This window comes from Styela clava, chromosome 11 (assembly GCF_964204865.1).
Source record: "Styela clava chromosome 11, kaStyClav1.hap1.2, whole genome shotgun sequence".
NCBI lineage: Eukaryota > Metazoa > Chordata > Ascidiacea > Stolidobranchia > Styelidae > Styela > Styela clava.
Genome location: NC_135260.1, coordinates 523875 through 538931, shown reverse-complemented (window position 1 = coordinate 538931; position 15057 = coordinate 523875). Strand labels below are relative to the sequence as shown.

Sequence of the window (15057 nt, the reverse complement as noted above, 5' to 3'; positions counted from 1 at the left end):
AAAATCTAAATCTAAAATCAAGCTTAGAGCCTATTTTGGTGTCTATTTTTCAAAGTTTTCTCAGAGCGCGGGGAAAACGGGGAATCTATTATGGCGTCATTTTTTCGTGAGACATATTCTACTGTCATAAACGAATTTTTCAAATAATAACTAATAAGCAAGCATTTTGGTATTAACTTGGATTTAGAAACAATATAAATCTCCTTCATATTACCCGATTTTAGGATGGGGAGACCCGAACACCGAAAATTCATATTTTAACATTAAAACATAGCGTGTGCAAGCCTTCTTCAATAGATAGTTAGAAGCGCTTGGAAAACTTGAAGCTTTCTGGCTTCTTAATGGAAATTTGACTTTACAATAACCACTGAAATTCTGGAACTTCTATTTTTGACCACGAAGAATTCAGAATTTCAAACCCATCATACGAATCCGGAAAATTGAAAATACGACTCCGGCACTGACAACAGTAAATTCCCATTCCACAGGTCTGGTTCTAACGAGGGCTGGGCACTTGGAATCGAATATTCAAACCGAATCAAATAGTAAATTATTCGAATCTATTCAGAAAAAAATTCCAAAATGTCGTCATCTTTTTGGGCAGCCAAAGTTCGAGATGAATTCCCTAATTTTTTTATTGAAGCCATATTTTAAAAACGCTTTTAAAATTATTTAATTTTGAGTTGCCACGGAGATTTTTAGCTTATTTTCGCACCATATTTTACACAAAATAATTTAAGCAAATGAGGTTACGTTTATTGTTTAAAGTTCTTCAATACCTGTTTTGATAACACAAATTCGGGATACATTTCCATTATTCATGTCAAACTTCGAAATCATAACATGGGATTTATTAAATATTAAATTCGGAGGAGAAGAAAGTCGATAAGACGGACTAATCATGTGGCGATCCACGGCCTCTCGTCCAATTACCAGTCCACATAAAATATGAGATTAGTCAGCTATTATTTGTTTTCATATGCATGGACTTAATGATGGAGAAAGCTGGAACCGACCAGCGTTGAATTAAACCACCCAGGAATCCTCTCGCCTCCACGCAGGGTAACCAGAGATGTGATGGTAAGCGTATCCGCACAGCAAGATGCACCAATCGCCAATAAATGAGACAACGTAATAGAGAAAACTATTCAATGTGAGATATTCGAAACGATATACGAGATATTCCATAGCGCAACGCTACTAATATTTTACACAAATTATTTTAAGCAAATAAGGTTACGTATATTCCGAAGTCTCTGTCAACCCTGGATAATCCCGGTCCTTCCAAATGACAATAGCCCGTTAAATATCGTTAGATATCAATGGCTGCTTGCACAGGGCCTTATTCGGAGCGAAAGACCCTAACAAGCTTAGTATAGTATATATTAAGTCAAACGCTTCAACAGCTTGGCCATTGCGCCTTCTAAAACATTGTGCCGACGTCAATCACCCGGAAATAGCTGTGGCAAAGACAACTCTAACAGTGAGTTGTGTGGTAAATTTACTTTTTTTGTTAACAGCTATCATGCGTTGAGAGTATGGATTCTAAAAGTGGGAATAAAGTTTAATTAGTGTTTATGGTAATTACTCAATAATGAATCAGGCAATGATCACACACACAGGAGCTAGAAATATAGGTGATTGTGCAACCTTTTCGTTCATACTCACACAAACTTTTTTCCATACTTTTAAATATTCTGTATGTCACAAATATTGTCACGTGATTCAGTACTCCGATTTTAAATTTGATTGACTAACGTCCAGGGGTGGGCAATAATGTTTTCGAGTAAGCCCTTACAAGTAAAAGACTTGGTTACTGGGCCGAACTCAATATGAAAAAAAAAAAGTTCATTTACAACAGCTAGGCTAACGTTTATATAATCATAATTTAAGCAGACACAGGTAGCCCGGATGAAACACACGCGAACAATATTTTTGTGGGAAATCTACCATGTGTGGGAATTACAAGGGGGAATCTTACTCGAGTGCCACTATATCACTTTATACTAGCGCTTATTACCTCTTTAGCTCTTTACTTAGATTACTAGATTCACCCCCAATGCACCCAATAAGTTATTCTCGAAGTATGTGAACCAAGATGGCGGACATTGAAACCTAGTATGTATACCAGGTTAAGATTAGGCCATAATTTTAAGTACAAATTCTGCAAGAGAGTCATTTGTCTAGTCCCCAAACTCGTAATAGAACTGAAACAAGGAAAATTGGAATAAAATTATGGCCAAACCGTAGCCTGGTACACATACTACGTTCCGGTGTCCGCCATTTTGGTTCACATACTTGGGCATAATTCCCGAATACTAGTAGCCGTTACCTATCAGCGGTAGTTGATGTAAGGCCTTATTCAGAGCAATCGCCGTAAATAAGTGCCATGTGTGGAAGGTAAAATTCATGTTTTTTTCAATTTATCAAAATTTTTAAGTAATTTTTTCGTCAATGAAATTCCGACTCTTGACAAATCACATGATAAAGCGTAAACATTGCAAATTTTCATAGTAGCAAAATCCAACTCGTTTTAGTCCCTGATTCGCGGTATTTCAATGCATTTCGACTACGTGTGATATGTCAATTTTTGAAAATATAATGAAGACTTTGATTAAAATTATAATCAGAACATCTTAGTGATATATTTAGTGTTAATGGGCTGTTTGCACAGAAAGTAAATGATTGACGTGAGCTTTCGCGATTTTTTAAACGATAATGATCTCGTATAATCACGATTGAGTTTTGGAAATGCGATACTTTGAAATCATGGCGTCACCTATGAACAATACAAAGAAAATTAGGTCGAACGATCTGTAGCTGGAATTGCACAGGAAGTTTTGATGATCAGGTTTTCAGCGTCATATGCTATACTATACCTACATATTTGATAAATGTTATCTAGTGCCAGGCTTGGGGCAAAGGTCTATACATCCATTTGGAAGCCAATCTAACTTATTTATCCTAGTTCAACTGTGGCACAAACATAAGTTCATCGCACTAACACATGGCCATGGAATATTGTGATCAACTGAACAGACATATGCGACTCAAATCGCTTGCCCATCTATGAAATCAACTCACGTAACGCCGAACAAGTTCATGTGACATCTGCTACTCTACATTGATATATGGCGAACCGGGGTTAGGGGGCACCGTCATTAAATGCGAGGGCTGAGGCTTCTCCGTACATAATTTGCACTGAGTTAAAAGACGCAGCCGGTACCAGAACTAGTGTTGAGTGTAGCTTTAGCTGATCCATACATTTGTGTAACTGGTTCATAAAAAGATTTTGTGTGCGCCTTGTGGTCCGTAAAATACGGCATACTGACTTGCTCGAATCAGCCAGAAGTCGCTTCAAAAATTTCGCGGATGAATAAATAACTTTGTACAACCAAGAAGTCGTTTTATCCTTTTACTAGCTTTTTAACTTGGTACAAAATCATGATTAAAGTTACTTTACAAGCTTTGCGTGTAGCGAATCCAAGGTTGTTCAAATCTCTATTTCATAACGACTGGAAGTTGGCGACGCGGCGTTCAAGGTGGCGATTTCTTGTTCTGCTCTTCCAAAGCAGGTGAACCGAGTATTCGACGTCCAAAATCCTATATTCGACGTTCAAAATTCTATATTTGACGTTTGAAATCCTATATTCGACGTCCAAAATCTTATATTCGACGTCCAACATCCTATATTCGACGTTCAAAATTCTATATTCGACCTCCGAAATCCTATATTCGACTGGTGAACACCGCTAAACTGTTATTCGAGAGGAAATTCCGAGACCAGAAGCATCAGACTTTTGACACCGATAGTTACCAAACGCCACGATCTTGGTGACGATTCGTGCATTACGCTAAGAAAATAGGGCCGTGCATTGAAAACATTAGAGAAGGAAATTTTGGTCAAAAAAAAAAATTTATCCGCCACCGCTCAAAATAAAATAATCAGTAAATATCCAGTTAGGGTGAAGGCTAGGAATTCAGAATCATTATTGAGCCTAAACTTTTAATTTTTAGTTAATATACTTATATCTACCCAGAATGCGCCAGCAAAATCCGTTTCGCCAAGGGCAATATTGGGAGCGGGCAAGACATGTTTGGCCTGTATTCTCATAAATTAGGAAACATGGTGGCGGCTAATATATCGCGCATATATAATATATCGCCATATCGCGCAAAATTCCACCAAATATTGCTCTGACGGGCGTGGTTGTGACGTCGTCATCGTTTCATAAAGATAGAAAGAGCAGCATTTAACAAGCTCTCTTTTTTGTGACGCAACACGTATCCTAAAATTTAAAAGAGAGAAAACAATTTATCTTTCCGTTTTAGAGTAGTGAGTGAGCTTGCATGAGATATATTCCGATGCAAATAGACTGAAGCTTCATTTTAACCTACGTTGTTCGAACATCGACTCTCATTGAAGAAAAAAAAAGACGAAATTTTTGCATTCGAAATGCAGATTCCGATTCGACCCAGTTTCATCGGACTAATACTGTTGGTGGAGGCGTATTTATTGATTAAAGGTCAGTGTAACCGTGCATGCTTTGTTGGTTTGCTTGCTTGCCTGTGTTTTGTTTTTTGGGGCGCACTGTAGTATTTTCTTCGAATATTTAATACCAGCTGGTGAGGTACTCCTTACTTTATTCCATAGTGTTAACGCTGTTTTTGGCACTTCAGAAGTATGTGCAGCAAGATGGTGGGCACCGAAACGCCGTATGTGTACCAGGTTAGGTTAAAAATTATGGCCTAACCTGGCACACATACGACGTTCCGGTGTCCGCCATCTTGGTGCACATACTTCTGGAGCGCCGTTTTTTTAATCGGGTAGTATTAATTGCTGATTCTACTAAAGCAAAAAGTAAAATAAACATTGAAAACCTCCTCAGCGATTTTCAAACATGAAAATTATTGATTTGTACAGAGGATTAGTTATCTGAAAATTATATGAAGACTCCAAAAATCAGGCCATTAATATTTAAACGGCATGAACGCTTTATTCTCTTCTAACTATCGAATCCAGATTAACGAGTACATTTATAAGATGTTAAAATTTGTTAAATTCTAGAAATAAAGTGTTTCTTCTTCGCCTTTTTGCACAATTTTTGGCGCTCCGGGAGTATTCGTACCAAGATGACGCACAACCTGAACAACCTCAATCTGGTACACATACTATGTTCAGGTTGTGTGCCATCTTGGTACGAATACTTCGGGGAACACCCGTTGATCAGCGCTTTAGCTAATATATGCGGCATGGCGACACTGTGAATTGACATAGTTCTATTGACAAATTTCTTATCTGTTTCTCGCGTCACGGCTGGCATATTTGTATCTGGGGGAATATTTATTTATTACGACGTAGAGGAAGCCGGTATGGCGGTGTAATGCTATGACAAACCTCGGTCTTTCGATGACGGTTAAACCGACATTTATTTTTAAAATAATGATATTTTATCTGATAGCTTTTTTCCTCGAACACCTCGTTTATTTTGCCACGTATTGAATGCGTTGCTGTACCGTAAAAAGGCCGGATTTACCAGGCAACGTAAGCTAAAGAATATGGGCCTCAAATCTTAGGGGCCTCGGCATTCCATTTTAAAACTATTATTAGTTTCAAGTCGTTTTTAAATTGTAAAGGATTGTTCCAGAGTAAAACAGGGTTAGAATTTATTTTTTAAAGCAGATATTAATCAAATAAATTCTCGTCCCGAATATTTACCGTTTTGAAAATTAAAAACTGTGAAATAATGAATTTGTATAAATTTGAAAAACGGTGCTCCGGTTTCGTGGTATTTTGTTACGGCCAGAGTTTCTAAATCAAATACCCAATCTACTTGGACGATTTGCTACGTATTTTGCCAGCAGCTAAAATGCCACGCGATTCATTTATGACGCCATAATATAAGAGGAGCCTCACAAACAGCGCAGTCTAGGGCCTCTTATCGTCGAAGTTCCGTCCTGACCGTGGATCTTACTAAATGATCCCTCCTTCATTGTAAAACTTTTTTTGGCTTCGAAATCTCCTATGAAAGAATTTTTTTGTTTTTAAACTTACATTTTAAATATCGTCACGTACGCTCAAATGTTTAGAAGTGAAAAATCGCTTATAGATTAGCGGGTGTGGTGGCCCATTGGTAAAGCGTTTGACTCAGATATTCTGGCATCGCGAGTTAGAATGTTGGGTTCAACTTCATACCCACCACCTCACCCAGGGTGTTGTTAACTGATTAAGCAATGCCGAATCAACAACATCGCTGCCGATCCAAAATATAGCAGATAGTTACGTATCAGTGGCCGTTCGTTCACAGAGAGTCTTGTTCGGGTAGAAAGGCGTATAGAGGTAGCAGCAAACTAGGGGGAAATTCAACTTTCCCGAGTTTATTGCTTGCTAGAAAAATTGAAACGATTCTCAGAAACCAGAAATTGAATCGCGGTGATCGGTCGGATTTTCGCCCACGCCCTCAAGACCGCTAAACATTGTTAGGTTTCCCAATGGCGGGCGTAATTTTACAAATTTGATTCGACCAATCATCATCGAGGAAAATAGTGCGTTCGCATGACGTGGGTAGCAGTATGAAATTAAATATGGAATGAGCGAATGCGCGCCATAAGGAAATAGGTACTGAACTAGTCTCGTTATGAAAAAAGTTCAGTAACATAACTTTCGTTTATCTGTCATAAACTTATTTTTAAACTATTATTTCGCTCGACTCTAATTCTAATTTTCTCTTAACAGGTGAGCAATGCTGGATGCCTATGATTTGCGACGATCAACCTACTTGGAGAGACGTTATTACGGTGAGAGCTGTAGTAGTAGATTCATACTGGTGGTATTATTGCAGGAATTGAACTGTTTTGTTTGCAATCTGAAAATAAAATGAAAAAATTGAATTTTCTAGAAATTTCTTCCATCATTCTATAAGTACCGAAACTCATCTTAATCGATACCTCATCCCAGATTTTACGTTTTTCATTTAATTCATGGAGACACTTTTTCACGGCATATGATAACACTTGCTCTGCTGAGCCCTTACTGCACGGATGTGCAGCCTTCATATCCATATATTTAAATATTTCTCTCTTGTTCTATTTCAGGAGAGACAGTGCACAAAAGAACAAGAGAAGGCTCTGGAAGGTTCGTGTTCACAATATAGTTTTCTTCGAAATACGTTTGCCATGTTTTCATATTTGTCAAACAATCGTTCTATTGAAAAATTCAAATATTTTATATTTTTATTGCGCCATTTTGAAGAATTGAATCATGGCGTGTAGTTTAGCAATACCCGTCTCATATTCTTATTTTTACCCAGAGAGTGAGGGTACATATCTTCCAACAAAAAATTCACTGATAATGGACTGTGAAACTGATGGCTCAATTGAATATTTGTTTATATTTATGTTTCCCAGCTTTAACGGAACAAGTACACGAGACGGAAAGTATGCTCGATCAATTACAAAAGAGGTTGGAAGATTTAAGTACGAACTCAGTGCAGCCCTCGGTTGTAGATGTCAAAGAAACGACCACTCCCCAGGGTGAGAAAATCTAAGTCTTTCAAGCACTAGAACAAAAAGTCCTCTTCAGTCATAGTAATTAGTAATACGGCGATTATGCGAAAACATTGAAAAACAAAAAGTTTGCACTGCCAATCAGTATCTCATTCTTTCCTTAAAGCACCTAAAACTATGAATCTTGCTTTAAAATTGTAATATCAACTCACTTTTTCACACAGGATACAAAGACAAGAAAACTACCGCCCCTGCTACATCCCCGTGGTCAACTAAGGAAGCCTTTTTCTCTACTTTTCGCCCACAAACTACAAAAGTCGAACAGAGTACAGGTTGGTGTGGCCTCCTCTTTCTCGTTTTTCACTCGGAGAATATTTCTCCTCTAAGCGCTTTTTAGTACGCGTCAAATATATTAAGTAGGAATTCCTCAATACCTGAGGTCCAGTAAAGGTAAATTGTGACACTTCCAAGAAAAGTAGATCCTTATGTACTAGTAATTGTCTTCTCTAGCGACTTGCTTGGAGTGAGATGTGAAAACGAATCCCAAAAACACTAAATGTATTTACTTGATTATAAGTTATTAACATTCGCCTAAAAGATTATTCTTGAAAAATGATTTTATTTATTCCCACAAGATGGCGTACATAGTCTGAGCGTTGCCTCGCTTCATGACCTTCTGACCTTTGGTGCTGTCGTTCGCTCTGCGATTCGAGAAATCGGGGTGTAGTGTAGTTTAGTACAACAAGTACTTCGGGCGTAGCATATCATTTTGGCATTCGTCATTCCCGACCATCATCTGACTACGTCATCCAAAAAAAATAAATTCTTGCAAAAACGTTCGTATATTTTGGCGGGTCTTTTCTGGATGACGTATTAAATGGTTTAAATTTGCATGTCGGGGGGAGGAATACCACATGCCAAAATGGTTATGCTACGCCCACTAGAAGTACTTTTGGTACTCAACTATACCAGGCCGCGATTTCTCGAGTCTCACAGCAAAACGACAAAGGTCAGAAGGTCATAAAGCGAGGCAACGCTCGGACTATGTACGCCATCTTGTGGGACTAAACTGAACTGTACCGGTACTAGACCCAGAAATCGCTGTTACTCACGTTTTTTTTTTGTTCAGTTTTGGTAGGTGAGTTGTTTTCTTACAAATAAAAAGTTAAGCTTTTCCATAGCAAGTCCAGCTTGAACTTTAGTTTAGTACTTCTAGTGGTCGTGGTATAACCATTTTTGCATATGTCTATCCGAACCCCCATATGACTACCGATAATCTGACTACGCCATTCAAAAATCACAGTGATTTAATGTGGACGGTCGTCCAAAACGTGCTTATGATAACCCCGAATCGAGCAAGCTATGCCGAATTAGGTGTCATACTTTTTTTCTGTCGTTTTCTTGTCGTTCGATCACTTCGCAAACCTCAAAATGTTTAATTTAAACTTCTGTTCATTTGAGCTCTACAAAATGATCCAACTATGAGAATGACTTGTATACAATGCATTTGTCTTGTGTAGTTTTGTACCTAACGTACTTCTAGTGGGCGTAGCATAACAATTTTTTGATATGTCAATCCTAACCCCCATCTGATTACGCCATCCAAAAATTAAATCACTACGACATCACAATCACGGCATAGAGCTTGCCAAATATACGCACGATCGGCCGAAACGAGATTGGCGCCGACGATAAAAAACTGACTGACGTTATCGGTCTCTCTCCTATTGGAATCGTTGCGACGAGAAAACGAGAGAACTAACTGTTCGATTTCGGGTGCTCATTTGCGCGTCTTGGATGGCAGTTCATATAGTTTGAAGGGCTCTATTACGTCACTGTGACGTCGTAATGACGTAATTTTTGGATGGTGTAGTCAGATGGGGGTTAGGATTGATACGTGAAAAAATTTTCATGCTACGCCCACTAGAAGTATGTTAGGTAAGAAATAGGTTAAATAGGTAAGAAACTACATGAGACGCCAATGCAGCTTGCTCGATTTCGGCTAATTTTCTGTGCGTTTTGGGTGCCCGTCTGTATATTCTGGGTGCTTGTTACGTCACCGTGGAGTCGTAGTGACATAATTTTTGGATGCCGCAGTCAGATGGGTCAAAAAAGGGCAGAAATAACATATGCCCAAATTTAGTCAATCTATTCAAGGTACAGTATTGATAAGCACCTAAGGCCCCAAAGACAGAACAGCAGAAAGAGGAAAGATAACTTGAGATTCAGGAATAGTCATAATGCTGGAATGGTAGCTCCATATATATTGATAACACCTTGTCTAGAAGGGGGGAGTGGGGGAGGCAAAGTTTTTTTTGCAAAGGCTCATTCCTGCATTCGTAAAACCCGCATGTGACATCACAATAACTTCTATACTTACCGTACTATATTTTACCTTTCAGTACCGTGCAGCACATTATACAGATTGAGCGACATTGTCTCGTTTCAGAAAAACCCATTTTACTGATGATCAGACACCCCTCCTTTGGGAGACGTCTGGACATTGTTGAATTTGCGCAAAATACTAAAAAAAGTGCAATCTAAAAACGTCATCATTGAATTCCTCGGGGGGAAAAAGTGATCCGATTTGCCCAAGGAAAAAAAATTTTACCGTGGCATTCGAGAGCTTTTAACAAAAAACAGGCAATTTTGGTCATGTGACAACCGAGATTAGTTTAGATTATTATTGAGACAAGCATGGCTTGATAGGACGCATCTGACGTGGTGCCAGATGCCCCTCGTTTGTGAGACACATGGGAGTGTTTGTTTTATTGAACAAAATGACGGGACATTTTTGAGTTTAAAAACAAATCTAATTTCTGTATGTAGTTTTCACAACTTTCAGACTTTCTCCAAGACTTGACTGACGCCACAAAACAGCAAAACGCTATGGGGTTGTAGTTTTCCCATCCAGGATTTTAATCTGACATGGGCGACCTACGGCCTGCGGGCCAAATCCGGCCTGTCTGCCTGTTGGGTAATTTAATCTGGCCCACCTAGTTATGCCACAATCAAAATAAAACCTAATTTTGATGATTTAGTTGAAAATAGCTCGAGGATATTGTTGAGATTTCTGTTTAATTTAGTTTTGACACGAGGCTTATTGTTTTCCACTTTTGCTTTTGTAACACTGTAAATATTGTTCATAAAATGTAACTTTTTACGTCACACTTTTATGGCCCGCCAGACCAGTCGGGCAAAATTTTTGGCCCTTGCTTCAAAAACCATGTCTGTTGTGAAGTCTGGTCACCACACCAATGGAAAAATTGTTTTGCTACGCCACTAGAATACTTGAGGTGCGAACCCCCTCCCCCCTGTAAAAAATTAGGGTTTCGTGTAGTTTAGTACCTCAAGTACGAAACTATAGAAGAGGGGGTGGGTGACATTTTTTTGTTGCAAATTGAATGGTTGCTGACATTGTTTAGATTATTTAATTAAGTTTGAAAACAATTTTAATTTTTGTATGTAGTCATAAAAAATTTCACAACTCTCTCCAATACTTGTTTCAATATTCTGTTACAGTACGTACCTGCCCAGCCCCTAAAGCTCCAGACAACGGGACTGTAAACATCGCAACTGCCTTCGAGGTCAATCAGACTATCGAATATTCATGCAATGCTGGGTATGTTCTTCAAGGATCAAACATTGGAATATGCAGAGAAAATGGAACCTGGGGTGAGGTGCCCACTTGCGTAGGTAAGTGTTCACATAGCGCTGTTTAATCGTGCATAATTTTCCAAACTCCGAGGTGTTCGGTGGTTCCATTAAGGGATAATTATGTGCGAGAGTATTGCTGGACCCCTCGCTATCACATAACCGCTGGTCGTTTACGGCTTTCTCACCATCTAGTCTGTGTATCTGAAACAATTAACTAGTAACTATCTCTAAACCCAACATGAACGGGTAATGGCACCAGTCTGGATTTCAAGGCCTTTTTTGAACGAGAAATCGGGCGTGCAATCAGAAATTCTCACATGCAAATCCGAATACCCGGTGTGCAATTATAGCTAACGGCACGCAAAACGACTGCGCCCGCGTGCAACTGACTTTGACTTTAGATGCTATGCTGTTCAATACATCCTCGTAGAATTATTGGATAAAAAATTGTTGAATCAGAGCAAAAATGGAGGTTTGATCTTTGACCCCCAACAATATTTTTATACTTTGCTATTAATTTTAAGAGTGTTTGTGCGACTATAAATACCTGTACTGTTTAGTACATTCGCGTAAAATTGCTGGCTAAAAAAAATACTTTGAATCAAGGGCAAAAATGGACGTTTGACCTTTGACCCCAAACATTATTTTTTTACTCTGACATTAATTTTGGGAGTGTTTCATCTTAAGCTTAAAAAACAAATCTAATTTCTGTATGTAGTTTCCACAAATTTCTCCAAGACCTAATTGACCGCACGAAAGGCTGTGACGAGTTGTAGTTTTCCCCATCCAGTATCTTAATAATCTGACATGGGCAACCTGCGGCTTGCGGGACAAATCAGGCCTGATGGGTAATTTCATCTGGTCCCCCAAAATAAAACCAAATTTTACTGTTTCAGTTAAAAATAGCTCAAGGAATTTGTTGATATTGCTATTTAATTTAGTTTTGACACAAGGCCTATTGTTTCCACTTTTGCTTTTGTAACACTGTAAATATTATTCATAAAATGTAACTTTTTACGTCACACTTTTATGGCCCGCCAGACCAGGTGGGAAATATTTTTTACCCTCGCTCCAAAACCATGTCTGTTGTGAAGTTTGGTCACCACACTGTGAAAAATTAGGGTTTCATGTAGTTTAGTACCTCAAGTAGGAAACTATAGAAGAGGGGGTGGGTGACGTTTTTTTTGCAAATTGAATGGTTGCTGACATTGTTTAGATCTTTTATTTAAGTTTAAAAACAATTTTAATTTCTGTATGTAGTCATAAAAATTTTTCACAACTTTCTCCAATACCTGTTTCAATATTCTATTACAGTACGTACCTGCCCAGCCCCTGAAGCTCCAGACAACGGGACTGTAGACACCGCAACTGCCTTAGAGGTCAATCAGACTATCGAATATTCATGCAATGCTGGATACGTTCTTCAAGGATCAGACATTGGAAAATGCAGAGAAAATGGAACCTGGGGTGAGGTGCCCACTTGCGTAGGTAAGTGTTCACATAGCGCTGTTTAATCGTGGATAATTTTTCAAACTCCGAGGTGTTCGGTGGTTTCATTAAGGGATAATTATGTGCGAGAGTATTGATGGACCCCTCGCTATCACATAACCGCTGGTCGTTTACGGCTTTCTCACCATCTAGTCTGTGTATCTGAAACAATTAACTAGTAATTATCTCTAAACCCAACATGAACGGGTAATGGCACCAGTCTGGATTTCATGGCCTTTTTGAACGAGAAATCGGGCGTGCAATCAGCAATTCTCGCATGCAAATCAGAATTCACAACGTGCAATTATAGCTAATGGCGTGCAAAACGACTGCACTCGCGTGCAACTGACTTTGACTTTAGATGCAATGCTGTTCAATACAGCCTCATAAAATTATTGGATAAAATGGACGTTTGATCTTTGACCCCCAACATTATTTTTATGCTTTGCTATTAATTTTAATAAGAGTGTTTGTGCGACTTTAAATACTGGTACTGTTTAATAAATCCCCGTAAAATTGCTGGTTAAAAAAAAACGTTGAATCAAAGCAAAAATGGACGTTTGACCTATGACCCCCAAACATTATTTTTATAATTTGACATTATTTTGGGAGTGTTTTGCGTAAAACTATTGAATAAAAAATGCGCTGAATCAGAGCCGTAACTTACCAGCGTCGGCGGGGAGTCTGGCGATCTTTTCGCCCATAACTATTCTCATGTGATCCCTATCATTCAACACGACATTCTTTTTTGCTTCGCATTTTTTGATCAGGCCAAATTGTTGCAAGCTAGTATGTAGTTGACAATTGTGGAGCTGCAATTTGTTGCCATCTTTATATTACTGGATTATTGATTTAAAAACCATTTGAATCGATTTTCATTGGTGAGCAATTGCAAATTTTCGGCGAGCAGAATTGAATTTGCTCTCGTGCATTATTGCGAAGCGCTAGCGATCTCGGGCGTCCACCTGCCATGGAATCCAGCCTGCAGGATAGTCAGAATAGTGAGTCCGCATATATTGATAATACCTTGTCTAAAGGAGGGAGCGCGGGAGGCAAAGTTTTTTTGCAAGGGCCTCATTCAGAAAACCGCATGTGACGTTCACAATTACTTATCATCTTTTAATTAACTTGAGTTTAAAAACAAATCTAATTTCTGTATGTAGTTTTCACAAATTTCTCCAAGACCTGATTGACCGAACGAAAGGCTGTGCCGAGTTGTAGTTTTCCCCATCCAGTATCTTAATCTGACATGGGCAGCCTACGGCTTGCGGGCCAAATCAGGCCTGATGGGTAATTTCATCTGGCCCACCAATATAAAACCAAATTTTACTGTTTCAGTTGAAAATAGCTCAAGGAATTTGTTGAGATTGCTATTTAATTTAGTTTTGACACGAGGCTTATTGTTTTACCATTTTGCTTTCGTAACACTGTAAATATTGTGCATAAAATGTAACTTTTTGCGTCACACTTTTATGGCCCGCCAGACCAGTTGGGCAAAAATTTCGGGCCTCAGCTCCAAAAACCATGTCTGTTGTGAAGTCTGGTCACCTTATTGACCTATGTAAAAATTGTTTTGCTACGCCACTAGAATACTTGAAGTACGAACCCACTCCCCCCTGTAAAAAATTAGGGTTTCATGTAGTTTAGTACCTCAAGTAGGAAACTATAGAAGAGGGGGTGGGTGACGTTTTTTTTGCAAATTGAATGGTTGCTGACATTGTTTAGATTATTTATTTAAGTTTAAAAACAATTTTAATTTCTGTATGTAGTCATAAAAAATTTACACAACTTTCTCCAATACTTGTTTCAATATTCTATTACAGTACGTACCTGCCCAGCCCCTAAAGCTCCAGACAACGGGACTGTAGACACCGCAACTGCCTTAGATGTCAATCAGACTATCGAATATTCATGCAATGCTGGATACGTTATTCAAGGATCAAACATTGGAAAATGCGGAGAAAATGGAACCTGGGGTGAAGTGCCCACTTGCATAGGTAAGTGTTCACATAGCGCTGTTTAATTGTGGATAATTTTCAAAACTTCGAGGTGTTCGGTGGTTCCATCAAGGGATAATTATGTGCGAGAGTATTGCTGGACCCCTCGTTATCACATAACCGCTGGTCGTTCACGGCTTTCTTGCCATCTAGTCTGTGTATCTGAAACAATTAACTAGTAAATATTTCTAAATCCAACATGAATTTCATGGCCTTTTTGAACGAGAAATCGGGCGTGCAATCAGAAAATCCTGCGTGCAAATCAGAATTCCAGGCGTGCAATTATAGCTAACGGCGTGCAAAACGACTGCGCTCGCGTGCAACTGACTTTGACTTTAGATGCTATGCTGTTCAATGCATCCTCGTAAAATTATTGGATAAAAATATTGTTGAATCACAACAAAAATTG

At 38.7% G+C, this 15057-nt stretch overlaps 1 protein-coding gene across 4 annotated transcripts in view; it reads left to right on the top strand.

The window, feature by feature from the left end:
* The window catches only part of LOC120347599 (CUB and sushi domain-containing protein 2-like), a 234000-nt gene that overhangs the window by 30410 nt on the left and 188533 nt on the right, over positions 1-15057 (top strand). For 2 of the 4 annotated variants that reach the window (XM_078117625.1, XM_078117628.1), the window contains 5 exons: positions 4333-4526; positions 6737-6798; positions 7096-7135; positions 7408-7533; positions 7731-7838. In XM_078117625.1, coding sequence (XP_077973751.1) covers positions 4457-4526; positions 6737-6798; positions 7096-7135; positions 7408-7533; positions 7731-7838 — 406 coding nt within the window. In that variant the 5' untranslated portion in view covers positions 4333-4456. Of the gene's footprint in view, positions 1-4332; positions 4527-6736; positions 6799-7095; positions 7136-7407; positions 7534-7730; positions 7839-15057 lie in introns of those variants that run through there. The other 2 variants (XM_078117626.1, XM_078117627.1) reach the window with 1 other exon arrangement.